Raw genomic sequence first — 24,057 nt, forward strand, 5'->3', positions numbered from 1 at the left:
AGACAGGACAGTGAGACCAGTGAAGGGAATTAAATAACGAGTCATTTTATTTCATTCATCGGTGATAAAACCAGCAGCATCACAGCCAGAGCCCTCACCCAACCCTGCCCCCCAGGCCTCTGCCTAATGTCGGTAATGGGGGCTTCGCGACCGGGACCGTGAGCGCCTGGAGAGAGAGAAGGGAGGCGCCCCATGAGTGCTGGGCTGGAAACTGGGAACCACACTGTGCTCACGTGGACGCATGCACCAATGTGCTTGGGGACCACTGGGACTTTGGCGAGGGGGCAGTCTGCTGCAGAGGCAGGATGTTCCCAGCCAGCCCCCCAAGACCAGGCACACAGGGTGGGGACCACCTGGTCAGGATGCTGGGCTGGCTTGCTTACCTTCGTGAAGAGCTGTATTCTCGACCTGAAAAGAAAGAAGAGTGGGTGTTAAGGCAAATGCCGGGGCCTAGGAGCAGGCCCCAGGGCTGGACTTCCAGCACTTCCAGCCAGTCTGCCCCACAGCAGTGCTGGGCACAAGCAGGGCTTCTTAGTCCTGTATTCCCATGTGACTGAAGCAATCATACCATGTGTACGTGTCTTAATTTGTTACTTATGGAGACACAGGCTAGTGTGAAAATGTAACCATGGGTTTTGTGACCGGGTCTTGAGGTCCCTGTTTTAATGCCCTGGAGCTTCCAGCCCAGGTGGCTCTCCTGCCCGAGGGGGGACACTCACTGTAACGGGGGGAGGGCGAGCGGCTCTGTCGGCTGTACTGCCGCTCCCATTCCTCTCTCTCCTTCTCTCGGCGTTCCCGCTCCCTGCAGCGGGGAAGGGGGGGAACCCGGGAGAGGGGTGAGCCTGCCCAAGAACCATGAACCCCGGGGCCTGCTGCCCCAGGCAGGTGCTTCCAACAACCTAGTCCACGTGGAAGAGCGAACTGGGGGGGACAGGGAGGTAGCACTACATCCTCGCTTGGAAATGAGGAGGACATGGAGCTCAGGGAGGACACTGGCCAGGGCAAAGCCAGGTATGAACCCCCGTCAGCCCTGCTCTGGAAGACAGACACAGACACACACACACAAAACACACGCACACACACAGGAGAGTTGGCTCACTTCCTGTCACCCTGGGGGCAGGTTCAGAGCACAGGGACATACATGCTAAGTGCTTCACTGGCCTTTGTCAGAATGACGGATTTGTAACCCCAAGGGCTACATTTATCGGGCACCTTCTCCATGCCTGGCACCAATCTCGGTGAATCCTCTGAGTGAGCCTGTGATGAGCAACAACTATTCCATCCCCATTTAGGAGATGACAAACTGAGGCTCAGACAAGGTTAAGGCCCACAGCTGCGGGGTAGCAGAGACAGGATCAGAACCACATCTGACCACACCCCTGAGTCCCTGGGCTCAGCTGGGCACTGTTCCTCCACCTCCTGATGGAAGCACGTGGCATCCTTGGAAGCCCAACACACCACAGGTGTGTAATAAACGACAACTAACAGCCACTACAGTGCAGGTATCCCGTATTAAGCTTTCCCACATGCCAGGCACTACGCTAGCAGCCTTAGAGCAGGATCCCGAGGAGGGGGATGCGCTACTGTATCTGTCTCCAAGAGGAAGAGGAAGGATTCCGGCTCTGAGAGATTAAGTTGCTTGTCCAAAAAACACAGCAAGTAGAAGGTGGAACCAGAAACAAGTGACAGGTGACACAGCCCAGCCACTGACCGACTCCCCTCCTTGCCAAACACCAAGCACTTTGAACACCGGCAGTTCTACCCATGGGCAGAAGAGGCTGAGGCCTTGCAGGCACCAATGCCCCAGCTACCCTGTGAGGTCAGCACCAAGGACAATCCTCGCTTCAGAGTATGAAGTGAGGCTCCTTGAAGGCCAGCAGCTTCCCCAGGGCCAGTTGGAGTGAAGCAGAGCTGGGCCTGGACCCTGCATCTGTCTGACCCAGGCTCTGAGCTACTCAACTGTGCAGTGTAACTGAAATGAGAAGAGAAGTAGGAGAGAGGAGAGAAGCCCTGTCTCCTAGCACTGGGTCAGAGCCTGCCATGTGGCTGGCTGGAGTTCAGCCATTCCCCAAACATTTACAGAGCACCACCTCAGTGTTCCAGGGGCTGAGCACACAGTGGAGCCCAGCAGCCAGACCCCATGTCTCAGGAGACACCAACAGTAAGTGAAGAAATAAAACACAGTGCACGCCAGGGGAGGGTTAGTGCTCTGCAGAAAAGAGAGCAGGGTTGGAGAATGGAACGGAGGATTAATGGGTACCCTGGACAGGATGGTTGGGGAACCTCACCCACCCAGTGAAGCGAGGGAGAGGCCGGGTGGGTGTCTGGGAAGGAGCCTGCCGGGCTGCGAGAACAGCACAGGCTGCAGTGGCTGGAGTAAGCAGGAGATGCAGGAAAGAACCTGCCAGGCAAGGGCTCTGACTTTCACCAGGCTGGAGGGCTCAGCAGGGAGCGGGGCTCCAGCTAAGAGCAGCATGGGGAAGTGGGCAGCCCAGAAGCAGGCAGCTTTGCCCCCACACAGGCAGAGGGGGCAGTCTTACTTCATGCGGATCTTGCGGGCCATGGCTCGAAGCTCATCTTCGCGCTCCTGTGGCAGAGATGGCTGTGAGGCGGGGTCCGGGGCACGGGGCACAGGCCATCCCCTGGCTCCCCCCCTTACCTGGCGCTCATGCTCCTGCTGGATCATCTTCTCCTGAGCTGCCTTCTTATCTGCCTTGACTGTGCAGAGAGAGGAAAACAGTGGCTGAGGGGTGCTCGATGTGGAAGCTGAGCCCAGAGGAGCCCAGCCGACTGCCGTGACCCTTGGCGTGGTGCAGCAGGGAAGCGTGCCCACCCACTCCTCCCCAAGGCTAGGCTGGAGGAAAGAACGGCTAGGAAGGTGGGAACATACACTGCCTGTTCAGTGCCTTCTGCATCCTCAGCTTCAGCTTCTCCTGCGGTGTCAACTTGGGCTGGGGAAGGGGGAGAAGAGGTGGGAGAGGGGGTGGGTGTCCTGGAGCTCCCACAACCCACCTCATCCAAGAGCCTGGGACTTGTGGGGGAACATGGGCAGGAGGGGCAGGCTGCAGACCCCCACCACAGGGTCCAGGAGGTCCAAGACACTTGGAGCCCCAGTGGACAGTGAGGCAGGGAGGGGACGTGGATCTCATAGGGGCAGAGCCCCCCAAGTCCCCCTTAACCCCCAGGGCTGGATCTCCCGGCCCACCCAGGCCCCCCTGCAGGCCCACCGGGCCCAGCTCTCGGGCACTGCTGCTGGCGGGAGTTAGACGGGCGAGTTCCAAATTCTTACTGACTTTGGCAGCTCCTGTCTCTTTACCAGCAGCAGGTTCAGTCCTGGGAGGAGGAAAGGGCAGCTGCCACCTTGACCCCACTGAGCAGCCTCATGATGGCCCTCAGGCTGTCCGGAGGGATCATGTCCCCCTTGCATGCCCTCATCTGTGGCCAGGTGTGACTGTGACACTCTCAGCTGTGGTCCCCTCAGATCCACCCACCCAGGTAAGGGTCTTGGCCCCTCAGGCCTCCCAGGGAAGGGCAGCGGGCCTCTGGCCAAAATCCTCTTCCCCAAGCCTGGCCCCTGCTCACTTTTTCAGCTTCTCGCCCACGGCGGGGGACGCTGCCGGCCTGGCCAGCTTCTCCCGTGGGGGCGACGGTGAGTGACTTGGGCTGCGGCTGCGGCTGCGGCTGCGGCTGGGGCTGTGGGATGGGCTGCGACTACGACTGCGGCTGCGGCTGGGGCTGGGGCTGGGGCTGCGGCTCCGTGTCAGGCTGCGGCTGCGGGACGGGCTGAGGGACCAGCTGCTGCGGCTACGGCTGTGGCTGCTGCTGTGGTGCCTGGGGCCCCGGCCACCCCGTCGGTGCCGGTCCCCGGAGCGGGAGCGGCTCCTGGGGGCACAGCAGGGCGTGAGGCTCCAGGGCCCCAGCCATGCTCCTGGCTCCCAGTTTAGCATCCTCCCACAAGGCCCTGTAGTCAGTCTGGGTGACTCTCCACCTCCCTCCTGTCACTTTCCCTTGGAAATGCCCAGCTGCTCCCTGGCCTCACTGTTTCTAAACAAGAGACGACCCTCTGGGTACAAGTGCCCCCAAAGCAGCTCTTCATTTCTCAATCACCAGACACCCACTTCCCCAGGAAGGCAGGACCTGGTCAGCTCCCCTCCCGACACACTGTGTCCAGCTCCAGGCACCCAGGAATGACCTCACCTACACCCTTACCATCTTGCCTTGCTGGGGGCCCAGGGTCTCAACACCAGTGGAGACCACCCCTTGGTCCACTGTCCCCACCAGCCCGCAGCAGACCCACAGGACACAGCTCATCCTCTCTGCTCAGAGCTCTGAGGGCTCACCCACATGGCATTCTCCATGTGGCCAGACCCTCCTTTCTCCCTCTGCCTTTTTCCTGTTACTGCCTGGGTCAGGAGACAGGGAATGACCTGGAAGCCAAATCTAGGCCACACACTGATTCTGTTGGGGCTGTGGGTTTTTAAAAAATTCAGACCTGCTGGCAATATCAAGAAAAGAACCATCGTTTAGAAATCCAGACGCTCAACTTCTTGAGAAATCAGAACACTGGGCAACACTGGGGGAGCCACTGAGCCCATCGGATGGGATGTCCGCTCCCAATTTGCCAGGATCCACCTGCCCCTCTATTTTACCTGCCTGACCCTGTAGGTAGACGCTGCTGAGATCCAAGAAGCACTAACACAGGTAACAATGCTAATGACAGCTAACAGCACTTACCAAGTGCCAGGCCATGTACTGAGCACTCACACGACTGCCAACCAAGGGGATACTACCTCTGTCTTACAGACAAAACACAAGGCCCCAAAAGCTCACTAACAGGGCCAGAATTTACACCCAGGAGGTGGCTCTGCCATCCAAGTTCTCATCCACCAGGTTACATTGTTTTTCCACAAGCTGCTCTGAACCTCCGGGGGAAGAGGACCAGAGAGATGTTTTGGTCCCTACACACTATTTCTTACTCATCTGAGGCACTGGCCTCAAGCCCCACGTCCTCTGCAAAGGGCTGCCTTGACTTTGCCAGCCCCCTCCCCACCCACTTGCATGCACATGGGCATGCCTCCCCACAGTGCACCAGACCTGAAGGTCGGGTCCCCAGTGCAAACCACAGGACACCGTGGAGTGTCCATGCACCTTGCCAGTGGGGCCTGGGAACTCCCTGGGAGAAGAGCAGCTCAGTGTCCTGTCCCTACTGTGTCCCTGAGAGGGTAGCTGTGCCCACCCCACCTCACCACACTTGGAGCTCCTGCACAGGGCTGGCACAGCTCCCTGCAAGCCAGGTGCCTCTGCCTTGCCTCCCTGACATGGGGTCCATGCCACCACAGGTCCCACCCCCACACACCTGCTTCTGCGCCGTGGTCCGTAGCCGCCGCGCCGGGCAGGCGAGCGGGAGTAGCGGCGACCGTCTCTGGAGCCCCCGCCCGAGTGCCGCCGGCCACGGCTACAGCTGCGGGACCGTGAATAGCGGCGGGAGCGGGAGCGGGAACGGGACCAGGACCGGGAGCGCGAGCGGACATGGCGGCCAGAGCGGTAGTAGCCCCCACCACGGCGGGAGCGGGAGCTGGAGCGGGAGCTGGAGCGGGAGCTGGAGGTCCTCGAGGCGGAGGAGGAGGAGGAGGAGGAGGAGGAGCGGCGGCTGCAGGTGGGGTGGAGGCCGGTCAGCATGGGCCTTGGCCTTGGGCCCCCACTGCCCTGGCCCCCCCCAACGGTGGCCGGGGCATAGGGCGGACAGCGTGAGCGTTACCGACCGGGCGCTGGTATTGCGTCCCGGTGCGGGGCCGCCAGGCTGGGGGGCTGCGGGGGGCTTCCCTGGGGCGGCCCCTGATGCAGCTGCCGCAGCCGCAGCCGCAGCTGCCTCCTCATCACTGCCCCCAAAGCTGGTGATGAATGTGATCTTCTCCTCACGGCCTGGGGTCGGGGAGCGGGAGCGGGAACGGGACTCGGAGCTGGATTCGGAGGGTGACCTGCAGAGAAGGGAGGGGGTGCTCAAACACCAGGCTCCTGGAGCCTGCCCGCCGACCAACGAAACAAACACCAGACAGCTGACGGTAAGGTCCAAGCAACACCAGACACCCAGTCAATGGCCAGAAAGACACCCTACTGTACAAAGATTTGATTCATGACCAGAGACTTTTCAAAATAACTAAGAAAGACAAGAAATTGATTGTATGTGGCTGCTTGCTAAAAGTGATGCACAGATCTATACTTAAAATGTAGAAAGAGCTCCTTGCTACGTATGTCAAATCAGAGGGACTGACATGTGAAATGTGGTCAGTTTCATTTGGTAATTTAAAGTATGATATCCCCCACTGATATCACCAGGTACTGAGCACTCGGCTGTGTCAGACCTCACACAAGGTGTACATGGGCCTCATCGCACTTGTCCTCCCCAAAGCCCCCAAAGGCAGGTGCCCCCCATCCCATCCTGAAGAGGGAACTGGGGTCAGCTGAGGGGTGTCCGCCTGCAAAGCCCTGGCCCTGACCACTCTGCATCCAGGAGACACCCGTGCGCATGGCCAGACCTTCCGTGACTGTTATTCCCACTGGTTATTTCTGGGATTTCACGTTAAAGATAAAAAGACTTTTGATTTCTTAGTCATGCCTCCCTGCTATGTTTGGTCATTTCTAACACAAGACTACATTATGTTTAAATTAAAAATTTTTAAAGGTTCAGATTTAAAGAAAAAAAATTTGGGAATTCAGCCTAACATTCTAGAAAACAGAAAAATGATTTGGACCCACAGCTGACACCAGGTGCTAAGACCCCCTAAACATGTCACTCAGTCTGTGATCTCAGGGCAGTCAACAGGGTGGGGGTGCCCCCCACCCCATCCTCGCCACCCCTGCCCCTCCACAGGTGGTTTGCTGGCTGCAGCTCCCCCAGCCCCTGGGAACTCACCGCTTATAAGGGTCATAGGTGGGGCTGTCTCGGCGGGCATAGCTGTGGAGAGGAGAACAGGGTGTGAGTGGTTACCATGGGGGAGGAGTTGGGGAGGGTGAGGGGATAAAGGGGCAGACAATCTCAATAGTGTAAGTTGATCACAGAGATGGAAGTGCAGCATTGAGAATATAGCCAAAGGTTCTGTAACATCTTCCTATGCTGACAAGAGTAACCACACTAGTTGGGGTGAGGATTTAATAATGTGTGTAATTGTTGAACCACTGTGTTGTACACCTGAAACCAAAATAAGATTATATATCAACGATATTTCAATTAAAAAAAAAAGAAAGAATTGAGTGTGACAAGAGGGGACTTAGGGTATGAGTGGACATGGAACTGTGCTCAGGCCTCCAACCCAGGTGCCCAAGGCCAGGCACCAGGCACAGCAAGAAGGGGGATTCCAGTCAAGCTACGGGCCCTGTCTTGATCCCTCTGCAGGTCCCGACTCAGATCTGTCCAAAGCCTGAACCTCAGCCTCACCTCAGAAGGCCCCAGAACCATCCTGATCTCAGCAACAAGCAGCCTCAATCACACTTAACCCCCAGACCCCAGACTGGAGGCATCCCTCTTCCCATTCCAAGTCCCTGGTTCTGTTCATTGGGTCCTGGCTTACAGATGATGATGGTTATAGCCAGAAGAGCTAACACATCTTAGATGGCTATTTTGTGCCAGACATTAGCACTCTACACTGAACTCAGTGCTCTTGGGAACAACTGTCTGACATGGGTATTGTGATTATTCATACTTCCCAGCTGAGGAAATTGAGGCCCAGAGAGGTAAAGTCACGTGCTCAGGGTTACACAGATCTCAAATGAAGGAGCCGGGATTCCACCCAGGCCAGGTGTCCCTGAGCCCACGTTTTCACTCACTAGCCTGTCCTGCACCTCTACAGTGATCATGACAACACCAACGATCAGCACAACTCTTCAGTGACCATTTTCCAGACCCAAAACCAAACTCTGAACCCACAACAGGTTGTGTTAGCCTCACAGCAACCTTCTATTACTCTCCCTGAACAGAGACATGGCAGAAAGAGGCATGGGCTTGAATGGGATGAGGCTGTGGCAGGCTCCCCTCAAGGCCGTCAACCCAGGCTGGGCTCTCCCCACCTGCCCAAGGCCTTGGTTGTGGGCACTCACGCAGGCCCTTGTCCTGAGAGGACGTGTCCCTTTTCCAAAGGCAGCTAAAGCTCCAGAGAGGAAGGCAGTTGCCCCAACGCTGACAGTGAGGAAGCAGCCAAGCTGCAGAACGGGGTGGGAGTCCAGGACCCCTCGACTCTGCCCTCAACTCTTCAGCCACCCCAGGCCACCTCCCCACCGGCTTCCAGGAGGCCTGGCTCCTCCAGGTCCAGCAGGCTGAAGGGAGTGGCTGGTAGGGCAGTATGTCCACATGCCCCTCAAGGCCATTCCCACCCCTAAACCTTCCCCATCCACTGCCCCACTAGGAAGACTCTCTCCAAAAGCTGCAAGCCTACCTCCCAGGAGTCTTCCTGTACCCTAGAGCCCTGAAACACTGATGCTGGCAGGGCAGGGGCAAGGGAGAGTCCACCTACCTGGGTGGGCTTATCTTGCGGCCCCTTAGCCGCTTCTCCCGGAACTCCCTTCGCTGGCGCCGGGAGCGACGGCCCTGGAGTAGGGTGGGTACCAGGCTGGTGAGGAGTGCACCCTCCTGAGGCATACTCCCAGCACCCCCTGCCCTGGCCCAGCCCTCACCGAGTACATGGCCTTCTCCTCCTCAAGGGCCTTGGCATGTTTGATGGCCTCTGCCTCCTCCTTGTCTTTCCGGAGCATCCTGTGGAGGAGAGTGAAGGTCACAAGGAGGAGGGGATGGCCACAGGCAGTTGTCACAGGAGGAGAGGAACCCCATGCTATCTGGGGTCTCTCATTCATTCGGCACTACTACTGACCACATACCATGTGCCAGGTGCTATCTTAGGTATTGGGGATTCAGTATTGAACACAAACAAAAATCCTCACCCTTGGGGGCTTACGTTCTGGGGAAAAGATAGACAAGGACCAACGTAATGTAACACGAGCTATGTCAGACGGTGGGAACCTTGATGGAAAAATAAACCGATGAGGGGAAAGGAAGTGCCAGGTACAGGCTGCTGCAGCTTTCAACAGGAAGGTCAGGGAAGACACACAGAGAAGGTGCCACGAGGAGAAACCACAGGCCGTAAGCCGTGCAAACACCAGCACAGCCAACACCACACAGAGGGGTCCGGAGGTCGGATGGGGCCTCAGGCATATGAAGAGTAAGGAGGCCATGGAGGCTGGGCAGGCGGAATGTGTGGGCGGTGGGGCACAGGACAAGGCAGGTAGGACCTTGTAGCCACGGTGGGGACACTGGCTGCTGCTGAGAGGTAGGAATCATGAAGGGTCTGAGCAGAGGGTGCCATGTGCAGACTTTGGATTACTCATATTCCAACTCAATGCCCTGTTGGGACCATTCTATGTGATTGGCACGAGATGTGCCCAAGGGCAGACTCAACACAGCAATTGCCAGTGAATGATCCTGGAAACGACACTAATCCACTAGAGGGCGCTGTCCACCAGGCCAAGGAACCACGGGAGCTTCAGGGGGTTGGATCGCCACAGGGCCCACAGTTGGGTGCAGCCTCAGCTTCTGCACAGCTGTAGCAGGGTCACAAGTACCCACCCCACAAGCTCACGAGCCTGCTGGGCCAGGCACACAAGTGCCTGGGGACAGGGAAGCAGTTGGCCAGCAGGTCTCACCTGACAAAGTCGCCATCAGCCATGCCATAGGTCGTGGCCTGTTTGTTGAGATCTGCCACCTGCTCCTGGTTCAGCTCGTCCACGTCCACCTCCACGTCTGCACCAAGAGAAAGGCTGTCAGGGGCCAAAGCCATGTAAGAGGGGGGTAGGGAGTCCACCAGACTGCAGGTGTCTGCAGGGAGGGAACGAGTCAGCTCATCTCAGCATCCCCAGGCTGGCACAGGGCTCCGACAGAAGCTTCCTGGTCAGGGGCCAGGAAGGTGATAGAGGAGAGCCCAGATGAGAAAGCGGCGGGATGGAAGAGAAAAGGGTGTGGAGAGCAGGATGGGGAGGAGGGGTGGTGAAGGGGGGATGGACAGAGGCTGAAGATCGAGGTGGTGAGAGGCAAGGGTATGGGGTCAAGGGTGCTTAGGAGCTACATGCATGATGAGTAAGCAAAGGAGGACAGACAGCCTCCATACATGTGAATAAGGAGGGCCTGGCTGAGGGCAGGTGGGGAGGGGCAAGGAGGGGAGGTTTGCTGGTCAGTGAGTATTTAGGCGGTAGAGTGAACAGCAGGGCAGGGGATGAGGGATGGTTCTACAGCTGGACACTTGTTTGCCAGAGAAGAGAGAAAGGGAACGGGAGGGAGACAGAGAGGCTGACCCAAGTAGAAGAGAACGGAGCCAGAACCCAGGTGGGGACAGTATCATAAAAACAGTGCCCTGGAAATGAGAGAGAGATACGGAGGCCGGGCAAAGAGGAGCACATGAGTGAGACAGGGAGGAAGGCAGGAGGCTGGAGTACCCCGGAGCAAGGGCAGGAGACGGGGCTTGTAAGCACAGGGTGCCCCACAGAGGGTGAGGGACGAGACACGAAAACGATGCCCAGGGACTGCGGGGTGGGGGAGGGCAGAGAGGGGACCCCACCGATGTCGGGGATGACCTCATCTTCGTCCGAGTTGCTCTCCTCCTCAGCCGGTGACTCCTCCTCCTCTGGCTTCTCTGCCACCTTCTCTACCTCGGCCACCGTGCTGTCTTCATAGGTGTAGCCAATGGAAGCCTTCTTCTCTGCCAGCCTGGGAGGAGGGAGCCCATGAGTCAGGGCAGTGCCCAGGACTACAGGCAGGACACAGCCCAGGGCCAAGTGTTGAGGGTGTGCACTGACCTCCCCATCACACCAGCCTCGTGCCCACTTCCCAGCTGCTCCTCCCTCTTTCTCCTGGCCCCAGCTCCAATGTCCAGCCTCCAGGAAGTCCTTCCCCGGGCAGGCGCAAGCACCACCCTGAGCTCCCCCGCCCCACCCGTCAGGTCATTACTGTCTGGGCACATGTCTGCCTCCCCATATTAGACGCTGGGTCCTGAGTTATCATGGGTCCGCTTTGCCCAGAACAGAGCAGGGGCCTAATGCTTGTCTGCTGCTGAATTAGTTTAGTCAGCATTCCCAGAGGTCTCCCCAATGCTAGTCTCATCCTGAAAGGCGGGTCCTGGGTAAAGATCAGAGTCATCAAGGAGATCTGGTCAAGGCCTTGAAACCCTTCAGATGGTGGAGAGCAGCAAGTGTGTAGGGTCACAGAGGGAAGCCTCAGCAGCAGAAGGGAAGGAGCGCAGTCTCCAGGATGATAGCCCTGGAGGAGGGGGGCGGCCATCCCTGGCACAGGGAACAGCATGTGTGAAGGCAGAGGGGCACCAAGCACAGCTTCTGGGGTGGAGACAGAGAAGCGAGGCTGCGTGACTGACGCTCTTCCGAGATGGTGGCTAAGGCTAGGGAGCTCCCTGATGCGGTAAGGCCCTGAACACCCCCAGGCATTCCTCAAGGGGCGCTGCCTAGAGAAGGCCCTCTTCTGCCACCGCTGACTGTAAGCATCTAGCACAGGCGGAGCTCTGCCTCCTGCCTCCTGGGAACTCCAGGCAGAGGGGACACCTGTTAGCCCCATCTAGAGAGGGAGCTGCCAAGGCTGAGAGGGAAGCCCTCACAGGCAGGGCTCAAACCCAGGCCTTTCTCACCACAGGGCTGTGTTCTCCTAACGGCATGTCCTACAGTTCCCCAAGCTGAAACACAATGTAGAGGTTTTTCAGCAAACACTTCCCCTCTAGCTGCTGCTTCCTCCTCTAAACATTTAGTAAGTAGATACCTACTGTGTGCTGAACACTGGCGTAGCTCGGGGGCGGTGGGGGAGACCAATGTGGACAGGTTTGATGAGGCTGTGCCCTAGTGGGGCTCACAGTCTTCCTGCCTCCCCCAACCGCTTCATGCCCTACACCCCAACTCACTTCTTCTTCTCGTCCTCACTGGGTCTCTGGAGTCCTCCGTACAACTCGTCAATGTAGATCTGGTACAGGCACTGCTCCTCTGAGACTGTGCAAGGCAGGAGGCACACAGGTCAGAGTGGGTTGGGGACACTGGGAATTCAGTGGAGGACACAAGAATACTGGGGGATAGGAAACGGGGGTGCAACCCAAGCACAGCCAGTTTCCAGATTATGAACTGTGTGTGGTGAGGACACAGGAGGGCTCTGGCTACACCATGACTTGCCGCACCACCCTGGTCAAGGGACTTAACTGTTCTGTGCCTCAGTTTCATTTTCTGTAAAACGGGACCTCTGGCAGAGTGCGTGCTTGATGCTTGGGCACTGCTACAATCACCACTGCTAGGGAGACTTTTGGCTGGACCTTCAGAACTATGAACCTATCCCAAGTGCTGGACATCATCTGGACCCCTGGGCCACCTCACTGTGTGCCTCTCTGTGGTTCAGTTTAAATTAAGTGTGGTTTGGTGCCATCTGGGCTCTCGTTCACCCACAATTCCCAACTCAGGGAGCTTAGTAATGTATTGGAACCTTCCCTGATCTTCCCTGCAGTGAGATACCTATCCCAGCTGTGGGACCCCCTGGTGGGCCTCAGATTTCCTATCTGTAAGTCAAGGAAGATGGGCTGCATCACCCTAGAGGTGAGTCAGCCTGGCCCCACCTTGTTCCAGCAGCCACCCTGGTTCCTGTGCATGGTCTTCAAAGCCCCAGAGGAGAGGGCCCTGCTGGCCTGTCCCACATGAGCTGGCTCGCTCTCCCCGCTCCAGCCACCCTTCTCTCTGTTCCCCCAGGTGCCCACCTCCTTCCCCCGACAGGGCTGTTCTCGTGGCCCAGGGTCCAGCAGCCTACCTCTCCTCACTAGGGAGCTCCTGGCCACCCTTCACTGACCCCAGCTTCCATCAAGCACCTCAGAGAACAGTGTACCATCTGTCATAACACCACCTCAGTTTGAAAAAATCACCACCTGCTTTTGTGATTACGTGGCTGCTGCCCTCTCCCCCAGACCCCCGAGCCCAGAATAGTGCCTGACACACCACAGGTGCTCAGGAACTGTGGCGATGAATGAATGAGCGTGCACAAAGTTAGCAGAACTAAGGGAAACCCCGGCTCCATCATGAAGGACCTGTGTGGTCTCGGGGAAAGGCAAAAATGATGACCATATCAATGGTGATGAATCTCCCTGATTCTAAGGCCTCGCTGTCTGCTAAAATTTGGGCAATATCTGATTTCAGAGATGCTAAAAAGTCTACCTTAAAAACAAAGAAATCTGGAAACAGCAAACGCACAGGGAGGACCAACTGTGCCAGGCTAAGTGTTGGGGCTTTATGGACCCCTCGCCGAATACTCACAACCACCCCGTGGGGCAGAAACCACCATCACCCTTCTCCAGGGAGGAGACTGAGACCCGCTAGGCTAAGGGAGTCTTGTATGGCCTGGCCTCCTCTTAGCTCCACAGGGAAACCCTGTAGGGAGAGTCTCAAAGTCCTTGGGGCGGGGGGCACCTAACATTCAGAGCTGTCCATCCTAGCTCCGTGGACAGTGTTCCCCTCAATCCCTGAGCCTGTGAAGTGGGGTATCACCCCCACCTCACCAGGGGATTGTACACATGTAATGAGCTAACTGAGAAAAAAAGTCCCAGTTTGTCAGGGCCCAGTACTCCCTGGAAAAGCCCAGAGCGGGGTCAAAATGTCTCTGATCCTCCATTTCCTCATTTTTGAGGTGCCAATGGTGAGGGCTTAAAGAAAAGTACTGGACATGTATAAGCTTGGCAAATTTTCAAACTCTTGCCTTAACATTCATTTAAAACAAGGAGAAATTTCCTCTTCAGAGCTGACATTCTGACCCCATGCACGCAGGGGGAAATAGAGGAAAAAAATGTGTTCCTGCTATTACCCCCCAATTTCCAAAGGGAAAAAGACCACATAGTCAGAGGGCACAGGATGTGGAAGTAACGCTGGCTGGATCACCCAGCTCAGCAGCCACATCCTACAACAAGTCAGAGAGGGAGGTCCCGGCAGGAAAGGGACATGGACAGAGCGAGCCTGTGACACAGCTGGGAGCAAACCCAAGGCCCCTTAGTGAGATGCTGGGACAAACTTCTCTTCTAAAACTTGTCTGTGTCGCCCAGTCTCCAGGGACCCCTGCAAACCCACGCCACGCCGCAGCTCACTCACTGCCAGCAAAGTCGTTCTGCACCAGGCCTCGGTAGCGCTCGTAGTTGCATTTCCGCTCATCCGACTCCTGTTCTGGGGAGCTTTGGGGGAGGCCGAAGTCTTGAGACCAGAGGGAGAGTGTAGGCCCCACCCCAATCCAGCAGAAGTGGGGATGAGGGGCCTAGCCCACGCTGGGGGGCAGGGGAGCTCCCCACTTGCACACCTCCTTCGTTTCCAGGAAGGCGACAGGCAGGAAAGGGCTTGGGAAAGAAGAGGCACCTCTGGGTCCAACTCCCAGCTGGCAACCCCCTGGGGAAGCAGCTTACATGGTAGTGAGCAGTGGTGGGGTGTAGTCGGGGATGTGGTCCAAGTGGGCACGGACATCGAAGCGGTCAATCATGTTGTTGGTGTCCCCCTGCCAGGGCATCCTAAAGTGGGGAGTAGGGGAGCAAGGAGCTTAGGGTCTCCACTGCCCAGGACACAAAGCCCCTATTCCCTGCCACCTCCAGTGTGGAAGCCTGGCCCTTGGCCTCCTACGATCCCCATGCCATGGCCCTCACCTCTCAGTCCCCTATGCTACAAACCCCCTGAAATCCACACTCAGGTTCCTGGCCTGAACAGGGAAACTGGGGCCCTATTCTCAGAACCAGACATGACCAGGGAACTTGACCCGGGCCCTAGAAGCCACTGGTCAAGCCCCAGTCACCATGAAATAACCCCTCTGGCAACCTACCCCCTGTGCAGTCTGGGCCTCTAGCCCTGGCCCCTGCCCATCCCCCTCTAAGCCCTCCCACCTCCACTGCACCCGAGGGCCTCTATCCCAACCCCTGCCTGCTCTCCTTAGCTGGTGACTGTCACATTCCTATGCACACCAAGCCCTCCCTGCCTGAGCCCCCAAGGGTCTATCCATACCCCCAATCCCTTCTGACCCCGAGCTCTGAATCACAGACACTACCCTGCCTCTCAAACTTAGTCTTACATGTTAACAGGGCTCTCAGCGGCCAGGGCAACTGCAGAATCCAGGTGTACCTTGCAAGCTCGGCCATGCACCTGCAGGAACTGTGCTGGGTCCTTCTTCTGCAGGGATGGACAGAGAGAGGTTACCACCTAACTGAGCTCCAAACTCTGCCCCCACCCCCAACCAAGCTTAGCAGGGAGCCCACCTGATATCAAGCTGGCTATATTTCAGAGGTGAACTAACCTGAACAGAGGTGGCAACACTAACAGGGCCCACCAAACATCTGGAAATGGGAACGTTTTCCTCTCAACGTTGTAGCAAGAGGCTCTGAGCTCTGGCCCAACCTCTGTACAGACAGTACCAAGACCTTCCTCCCTAAAATATTATCCCCCAAATCTTCATCCCACCCCCAGGCCACTCATTCAGAGCCAAGTGTGAGCACTTTGGCCTGGACCAGACTCTAAGACACCATGATTGAATGTACATGAAAAGATGATTAATGTCATCACTCATCAACAAAAGACAATCAGAACCATAAACAACAAATTTACACTCACTAGGATGGCTAAAATCCAAAGGACAGACAACAGTAACAACAATAACGCAGATAAATTAAGTTCTTCAAAAAGTTAAAACAACGAATTGCCATATGACCCAGCCAGTCCACTCCAAGGCACACATTTGAAAGAACTGAAAATACTCAAATTACTTGCACAAAACGTACACAGTAGCACTATTCAGAACAGCCAAAAGGTGGCAACAGTCCAAATGTTCACTAATGGATGATCAACAAACACCACGTGGGGCATCCAGACAGTGGAATATTGTTTGGCAATAAGGAATGAAATGGTGACACATGCTACATGGATGAACCCTGAAAACATTACACTAAATGGGGGAAGCCAGACACAAACGGCCACCTGTTATATGAGTCCATTCATGTAAAATGCTCAGAACAGACAAATCCATAGAGACAGACAGCAGACTGGTGGCCTCCCAGAGCTGGGAAGTTGGTCAGGGGGAGTGATTGTTAATAGGTACAGGGTTTCTTTTGGGAGTCATGGAAATGTTCTAGAATTAGACTGTGAAAACACAACCCTGTGAACACACTGAAAACTACTGAATTATACAGTATGAGAACTGTACCTCAATAAAACTGTTAAGAAAAAAGGTACCAAGATAGAGGAAAATGTTCGGAGTTTATGCCTCTCAGACCTGAGCCTTCATATGGGGGCCACGATTCCATGTCGTGGAGAGGAGATCCAGCAGCAGCAGCTGCTTGCTGCTGTGCTGGCTTCTGCTCTGGCCAGTCCCTCTGACTCCCCCACAGCCCTGCTGCAGGCACCCCAGCCGCCACATCCCACTCAGGCCTGCTGCTCCAGCTCTGCCCTCGTCCTGCAGTGCGCTTGCCATGGCGGCCCCTCACTCATGTCAGATCTCCTTCCAGCAGCCCCAAGTAGCTCCCCCGCAGCCCCTTAGTTACTCATCTCCTTAACCCCACCTGACAGTATGTATCACATTCATATCACATGTCACCTGTCCCTCCCACCAGCACAGAATGTCCACGTGGCAGGGCTCTCTGTTTTGTTCAGTTTGTCCCCAGTGCCTGGAGCAGGGCCTGGCCCACAGCAGGCACCCAGGAACCCTGACTCCAGGAGAGAGAATGACACCTCACTGACAGAAGAGGAGACTGAGCCCCTTCAGGAAAACACCACCGGCAGGGAGCTCCCAAATCCTGTACTTCTCACTTTGCCTCCATCTCCCACCCCGAACCCCACCAGGAGCAGAGCAGGATACTGCCAATGGCCACAGCTAATACTGGGCCACTCTGTACCCCAACCTCGCCAGGCTGTTACCATCCCTGTTTCACACTGGAGTAGCTGAGGGTGGCTCACACCTAAGCCCACAGGGCCCAGCAGGGGTGGTGCAGCTGGAAACCAACAGCCTGCACCTCACCTGCCTCCCCTGATTCCTTGTCTCAGGCCACACAGCTCCCACAGCCCTGGCACAGCCCCTGGCCAAGAAGGCCTCACACTCCTGAGGCTGCTCCAGGCCGAGTGCCCTGTCCCCACAACCAAGACTCATGGGACGCAGTCTGCAGTATGGACTCTGGCTGGCACCTGGAAGCCACTGGCTATGCCTGCTCCTCAGAAAGGAAAAAGTACTGGGCTGGGAGTACAAATCTGAGTCCAGAGCCTGGCTCTGTGGAAGAGGCTGGAAAAGTCAATGAACTGTACTAAAAGCCAGGCACTGAACTATTTTTCTTGTTTTACATTTTCTCACTTGAACTTCTCAACCATGGGAGAAAGGTGGTTCTCTTACCCACCATATTCCAGGTGAGGAAACTGAGGCTCAGAGGGGTGAGGCCCACATGCTTGAGATCATACCCATAATAAACAGAATTAGGATTTGAACCCAAGTGGGCTTGATCCCACAATTCCACTCATTTTAATAGTTTTTAAAATTATGATGAAAGGTGTGTAATACAAAACCTATCACCTCACCCACGTCAGAGTACACAGCGCAGTAGCAGTGACCACAGGTACCTTTTTGTGCAACAGAGCTCCAGAACCTTTTCATCCTGTAAAACTGCAAATCCGTATCCACCGAATAACTCCCCCTTTCCCCTTCCTCCAGCAGCCACAGTTCTAGTTTCCACTTCTAAGAGTTTAACTACGTAAGATACCTCATGTACATGGAATCCTGCAATATTTTTCTTTTTGTGACTGCCTTATTTCACCAGGCATAATGTCTTCACAGTTCCTCACTGTCGCCTGTGAGAGGATTTCTTTCCTTTTTACGGCTGGGTAATGTCCCACTGTATGTACTGATGACATTTCCTCTAACCATTCATAAGCAGTGCACATTTAGCTGTTGCCACATTGTGGCTATTGTGCATAATGCTGCAGTGAACATGGGTGTACAAATGGCTCTTCGAGATACAAACTCCATTCTTAACCACTGTACTATTCTGCCTCTAGGATCAGAAGGAGTCAGAAGTATTCATGGAGTCTTTCATTCATCCATTCAACTGTTAGGCAGACACCTAGTGTGTGCTAGGGCCCCAGCCATGCCCTCACAGCTTGCAGTCAAGTGGGGACAGACTTTCCCACACGATGATGACCTAGAGTGACCTGCGCTGGATGGAGGTAAGGGGGTGCCTGACTCAGCTGAGGGGGTGTCAGCCTGGGGCTTCCTGGGGGGCTTCCTGGAGGAGACATCTGAGCTGATACCTGTTCATTTCCCAACTTCATATCAACAGGGAAGTCTGACTCTTTACCTAAACCACGGATTAAAGAAGAAATAGGAGCAATGACAGGACCAGGTAAACTAAGGAGGAGCAGACACCAAGGACAAATAGGAGCCTAAAAGCCAGCTCTACCAACACACACCCATCCAGCCTGCCACAGTTTACCTCGGCTTCTTCGGCACCTGCCCCCACGGCAGCACAGCCTCTTCTCTCACCCAGAAGGATGAGCGACCAGTGTGAGCAGCCCTCCCCCTCCACAAAGCAGCCCCCAGCCACTGACCACAGCTTGGCAGCTTGCATCTGAACGCAGGTCACGTTCATGTATGGGAACAATGGCTGCTTGTACGGACCTGCACCACACAGCTCGCCAGAACTTGTTCTTGTTCTTGAAGCTCTTCCCCATCACCCAGTGAGAGGGGTGGGTCATCACCACTGTCCCAAGGGCAAAAATAAAACTGAGGGAGCCCCCCTGCCAACAAGGCCAAGAGCCTGAAAGCCCAGGCTTTCCAAGCGACTCAACTTCAGCCTTCTTTCCTCTATACTAGCCACTGACCCGGATGCAAATTCTAGCTCTACCTGGTAATACTCTCAGTAACAACAAGAGCTAGCATTTACTGAGCCAGCTACCCCTATACTTAGCGGTCTATGTGCCCAATCTCAATGGATACTCAAATGGCCCTTCAACAATCGTAGGTGTATTGTCCCCTACGATTTGCAGCAGGCTATTATGTGGCAACCAACATCCACTTTCCCTCCTTCAATAGTCACAGGACTTCTAACACATCTGACACAGTCCACCCAGAATAAAGTCTATGCCTCCTGGCCTTCCTTCCAGCTGTATGTGAGAAGGGCACTACTTTCTGGCCAGTGGAATATGAGAGGAGTGTTACGTATAAACATCTAGAAACTTTCTTAACCACTGGCATGAGCACCTGTTGCACTTTTCTCCTCCCTTCCTCCCTGCTGGATGAAGACATGATGGTTAGAGCCTGAGCAGCCTTCTTAGACCTTGAGACAACACTGGGAAGAGAATCCCCGAAGAACTGGCCACCTCTGGGCTTTTGTGTGAAAAAGAAATAAACTTCTATCTTGTTTAAGCTGCTGATGTTTTATGTCTCTGTTATTCACAACCAAACCTGACTCTACATGATGTATCATTTCACAGGCAGAGTAAACTAGGCTCAGGGAGACACTCACTCACCAAGGTTACACTGTATTTAGGTAGAAGTGCTGGAATTTGAACCCAGAGTCCAGACTCCAAACTCTAAGGACCTAACTATTTTGGTATTTTGCCTCCTGCCTGGGTTACCTTGGGCAAGTCGCTTCACCTTTCTGAACTTGTGTCTGCCACAGAAAGCCCAGGTAAAGAGCTGAGAGGTCAAGGGTCAGAGAGTCTGGGTTAGAATGCCAGCTCTGCCCTTTTGCTAAGCTGACTGCAGGCATGTAGGAGGGGGCAGACCATGATGGGACTTGAAGGCTGCTTTGAGGAGCCTGGGCTTTCTATCACTCCATGGAGGAGTTCTGAACAACGGAGGGACAGGGTTAGCTTTGTGCTTTAGAAAGACCTCTCTGGACCCCTCTGATGGGGGTAGACTGGAGGGGACAGGACCGTAGGCCAGGAGACCAGGGAGGAGACTGGGGCAGTGATGAAGTAGAAAATGTGAGTGTCTATACACGTACCTAACAGGAGAACAGAACCTAGTGCCCGGATGCCATTTCAAGCTGGGGTCTCAAGGACAAGGATTTAAATAGGTGAGGAGAGGCATTATATGCACAATGCCCTGTGGTAGTGGAGACAGGGAAAAAGGCCAATGGAGCTACTGAAGGATGAAACTGAGAGGCCAGTAGAGCCCAGACCACAAGGGCCTTTTAGGTCACAGATGGAGTATAGTCTTCTCTCCAAAAGCAATATAGTATCAAAGCACCAAATGGGAAAAGAAAGTGGTCAGAATTCACTTAATCAATATTGATGGCACTCCTTTGGACTGGTGTGCTAAGCAAACCTCAATGGCAGAGCTCTTTGGAGCACTACCAATACGGCAATAAGCAAGACAGACAACGTTCTGGAGGTGGCCAGTCTTATGTCTAGACTGCCCTGAGTGTTACAAAGACTTTCCTCCTTCCTGCTAACACCAGCTCTGTACTGTGAAGCCACACCAAACAACACAGTATGCTGTAACAAACGGAATGCCTCCTGTTTTTACCAATGACTATGATCAAGAAATGAATGAATATTCTCCTGAGGAAAGTGGGCTCCCGTCTCGGCATACTTCCAAGCCTACCTTTTGACAGGATGACCAGGGATCCACCCTCCAGGAAGCGCTCAGCCCAGATTAAAGGCTGGTTACTCACGATCTTTTCATAGTACTCCCGCCGCCGCTCTGCCCTCTTCTTGTAGTCGACCATCATGCCTCGAAGCTTCCGCTCATGCTTCCGAGCCTCGTGCCACATCGTGGTGAGGCCAAGCGTGGGGCCTCAACCTGGGGGATGAGGGGAAGAGAATGTCAGATGGTCTGTAAAAACCGTATGAGCAGAATCGAAGTCAGCTGACAAGATGGTGACAGAGCTGATCCTAAACACCAGCTCCAGGGAGGGGAAGTGAGGCTGCAGAGCTGTGTGCCAGCTGCTCAGGCTTATCCCTGGCAACTCTGATCCAGTACCTCAGGCATTCTGAACCCCTCTCCCCAGGTGATTCTGGAGTGAGCAACCCTGGGAAAGGAGTGTTCTGGGTTCAGGCGCTGGAATCAAGGATGAAGGGTTTTGGAATGTAAGGAGGGAGTGTTTCAAGTCATGTATGGAGGCAGACCCGAGCAGCTGGGACAGTACTTCAGAAGAGAAGGAAGACCTGAAATGGCTCCCACCAGGGGCCATCCATGAGGGTGGGTACGGCTCGCAGGAGGATGAAGATGAAAGCAGGTGGAGAAGAAGAGAAAAATTTCATAGGAACAGAAAAGAGGTTTGGAAGTGGGGGTCGAGGCCAGGTGAAGGGCGTGGATGGAAGACGATGCTTGTGGGAGGGGAACCCGGGAGAGTGCTGAAAGGAGAGCCCAGAGCGGGATAAGATTCCTCAAGGAATCTGAATTGGGGGTGGGGGAGCTAACAAACGGAGCAGAGCCTGAGGGAGGCGGAGCTGGCGGACGGGAGGAGGGGGGCCGAGCTTAGGGGCAAGGCTTGCGGACCGGGGCGAAGCTCGAGGGTCTGGCCAGGGCTCGGGACCGGGCCTGGGCCTGAGGGTTCCGGCTAAGCTTTCTGACAAGAGGGCGGGACCTGTGGCAGGCGGCCGGGTTGGACGTGGCGAGTTCGGGCCCACGGCGGGGGCAGGGGCGCGCCGGAGGGGTGCGGGACGGGCAGACCTCGGAGCCGAGCACAGAGGCTCACAGCATCCCGGGGAGAGGCCGAGGGAAGGAGGAAACTGGGCTGACGCCCGCCAAAGGCCAGAAGGTCTGGGCCCCTCACCCGCACTCACCGGCTAGTCGTCGCCTCCCACCGCCGCGCTCGCGCGCTGCCCGCACCGGAAGCGGAAGTGGGAGGCCGCGCGAAGGGGGAGGGGTGGAGCCTGGCGGAGCGCGCTTCCGCTGACGCGAGGGGCGGGCCCTGCGGGGGCGGAGGGAACGTCTGAGCGCAGGAGAACCTGGACGCTTTGGGCTTTAGGGGCCGGGGGTGTTTCCCAAGCGAAAAAGAGACAAGACCTCCCGAGGCTCAAAAATTAATCTTTATTGGGAAGACTGAACGACCTACCCCCAACTTCAAGCCTGGGAAAGGAGGGCTGGGGATGTGCACCCTCTTCCCATATGTACATTCTTCAGAATCTGCATGGAGGTGCCCCCTGTTCGCGGAGCCGAGGCAGCTGTGACAAGCCGGCGCAGGGGCCACGCCCCTTTTCCTCCCCACACAGTTTTCTCATTTGTAAAATGGGCTCAGGGGAAAGCGACGCCACGGAGCTTTTCGTCAGCGCTGAAAATGTTCGATTCAGAAGGATCAGGAGATCGGAAGACTCACCAAGGGCGGCCCAAGGCGATGGGAGTGCTGGACATCTTGGATGAGTTTGCATGGCTCCTCACCTCCCTCCTCACCCAGCGCCGCGGGGGCTACGTGGCCTCAGGCCCTGGAGACAGAAGGCCACCCCCAAAACCCACCTCGCGGTACTGGTTGGGAAACATGTTGCTGCCCACAAGGCTGGCAGTGCCCCCGTCCCCGAGGCCCGGGGCCTGGTATGAGTCCAGCGTCAGCGGCTCGGGGCCGGGAGGTTCCCCAGCTGAGGCCCCTACAGCCCCGTTGCCTGCGACAGCGCTGGCGAGTGGTGGCGGGGCCAGCATGTCCAGCATGGTGAAGAGCGTGGGGGCTGTGGCGTCATCGTAGGCAAAGCTATCCTCCAGAAGATCCTGCCCGCCTGGGGGCTCCAGGCCAGGGACGGTCACGGTGCCAGGGAAGAAGTCTGTGTCTGGCAGCAGGGCTGACGGGGGGAGGAAAGGGCCTGCTGGATTGAGAAGAGAGAAGGAAGTATGGTGGGCTTCAGGGTCAACTCCTGGCCAGGTCCTAAAGTGGAATGCCCTGTCCTATGCTAAGCGCATTATCAGTGTTGGCCTCCTTTAATCCCGAGGAGAACCTCTGAACAAGAACTATCACCATTCTCATTTAATAAGCAAACTGAGGCAAAACAACCAATTACATACAGCAGTGGGGTTGTGGAACCAGGGTTGAAACCATGCTCCTGCAGTGCAGGGGAGTTCCCCAAAATGAGGAAGGAGAGGAAGCTCAAGAGACCCCCAAAATACAGAGACAACCCCAAAAGTGATATTCACACCATGGGAGACCCAAGTGAGACCCAAATCATAAGGTAAAATGTGTCATTATAGGAGAATCTCTCTTTCTGAAGCAAGAAAAACCTCACCAACAAAGGCTGTTTACATGTGTCTCATAAAGAGACCCAGGGCTATTGGACCCTATTTCCCAGCCTCTATTTTCCCAGATGCTATTTCCTTACAACTTAATGTGGACATCTGACTAAGTTACGCTGGCTTTAATGTAGGCATGATGGCTGGAGCTGCAGCAGTCATCTTGGACCATGAGATACAAGTTGAAAATGGCAGGAGCTTGGGTCTCTGATGATCATATGGCCCCCAAACCATCCCTGGACAACTACCTCTGGAATGTGTTTATGTGAGAAAAGAAATAAATTCTATTCTTTTGAAACCCCTGTTATTTTCAGTTTTGCTATGAACATAGTAAAATATGATCATAACAAATGCAGGTGGTATTCCTGATTTCTGGAAAGTTCCTAACACCTCCTGAGCACTAACTCTGTACCAGACACTGTGCTAGATAACCATGACCTCACTAAATTCTAGAAAGGACCCTAAAAGGTCCGTATGACAGATGAGTAAACTGAGGCCCAAAGAGGTCACACACAGTGGCTAAATTGTGGCCTCAAAATTTCAAACCCAGTCTGATTCCAGAGGCTATGCTTCTAACCATTATAATCTTTGTAGTGCCAAGAGAGTTTTGCCCCAGTGAGACTTAAGACACTGGGAAACGGGTGAGGGATGATGTTGAGGAGGGGTTGGGAAATTGAAGGTGGAGAAGTGAGCTAGGATTGGTGGTTGCTAGGGGCGGAGCTTTGGGGCATTGGTTACCAGTTGTAGTGGGTTGCCGGGACAACAGCTGGTACCTTACACCCCCAGGGTGGACCTGACTGGAGTGGTTCAGGCTGGGTAGACTG

The 24,057-nt window shown here is 55.4% G+C and overlaps 2 protein-coding genes across 8 annotated transcripts in view; both read right to left on the reverse strand.

Moving 5' to 3' along the window:
- Positions 1-20: 20 nt before the first annotated feature.
- Positions 21-21,933, reverse strand: CLASRP (CLK4 associating serine/arginine rich protein). 4 transcript variants are annotated; one of them, XM_036885689.2, is made up of 21 exons: positions 21,805-21,933; positions 20,691-20,818; positions 15,110-15,207; positions 14,457-14,558; positions 14,152-14,231; positions 11,943-12,027; positions 10,599-10,747; positions 9,691-9,787; positions 8,668-8,746; positions 8,508-8,581; positions 6,914-6,955; positions 5,763-5,978; positions 5,357-5,650; positions 3,583-3,882; positions 3,294-3,333; positions 2,891-2,951; positions 2,660-2,718; positions 2,541-2,587; positions 720-802; positions 384-408; positions 21-166 (listed from the first exon to the last, which is right to left on the reverse strand). In XM_036885689.2, exons 2-21 carry the CDS (start codon positions 20,787-20,789, stop codon positions 124-126), a joined length of 2,073 nt encoding a protein of 690 aa, XP_036741584.1. In that variant the 5' UTR covers positions 20,790-20,818; positions 21,805-21,933; the 3' UTR covers positions 21-123. The 4 variants fall into 4 exon arrangements, 2 of the variants coding, with proteins under 2 accessions (XP_036741584.1, XP_057348666.1); XM_057492683.1 differs by having other exon boundaries at positions 15,160-15,207; positions 21,805-21,818; XR_005024814.2 differs by lacking the exon at positions 21-166 and having other exon boundaries at positions 383-408; positions 3,290-3,333.
- A 97-nt stretch (positions 21,934-22,030) lies between these two features.
- Positions 22,031-24,057, reverse strand: part of RELB (RELB proto-oncogene, NF-kB subunit) — a 29,949-nt gene continuing 27,922 nt past the window's right edge. For 3 of the 4 annotated variants that reach the window (XM_036885754.2, XM_057492685.1, XM_057492686.1), the window contains one exon: positions 22,031-22,815. In XM_036885754.2, the coding sequence (XP_036741649.2) occupies positions 22,427-22,815 (389 nt within the window). In that variant the 3' untranslated portion in view covers positions 22,031-22,426. The remainder of the gene's footprint in view (positions 22,816-24,057) is intronic. The other variant, XM_036885755.2, reaches the window with a different exon arrangement.

The sequence above is a fragment of the Manis pentadactyla genome, chromosome 15 (genome assembly GCF_030020395.1).
Source record: "Manis pentadactyla isolate mManPen7 chromosome 15, mManPen7.hap1, whole genome shotgun sequence".
Classification (NCBI taxonomy): Eukaryota; Metazoa; Chordata; class Mammalia; order Pholidota; family Manidae; genus Manis; species Manis pentadactyla.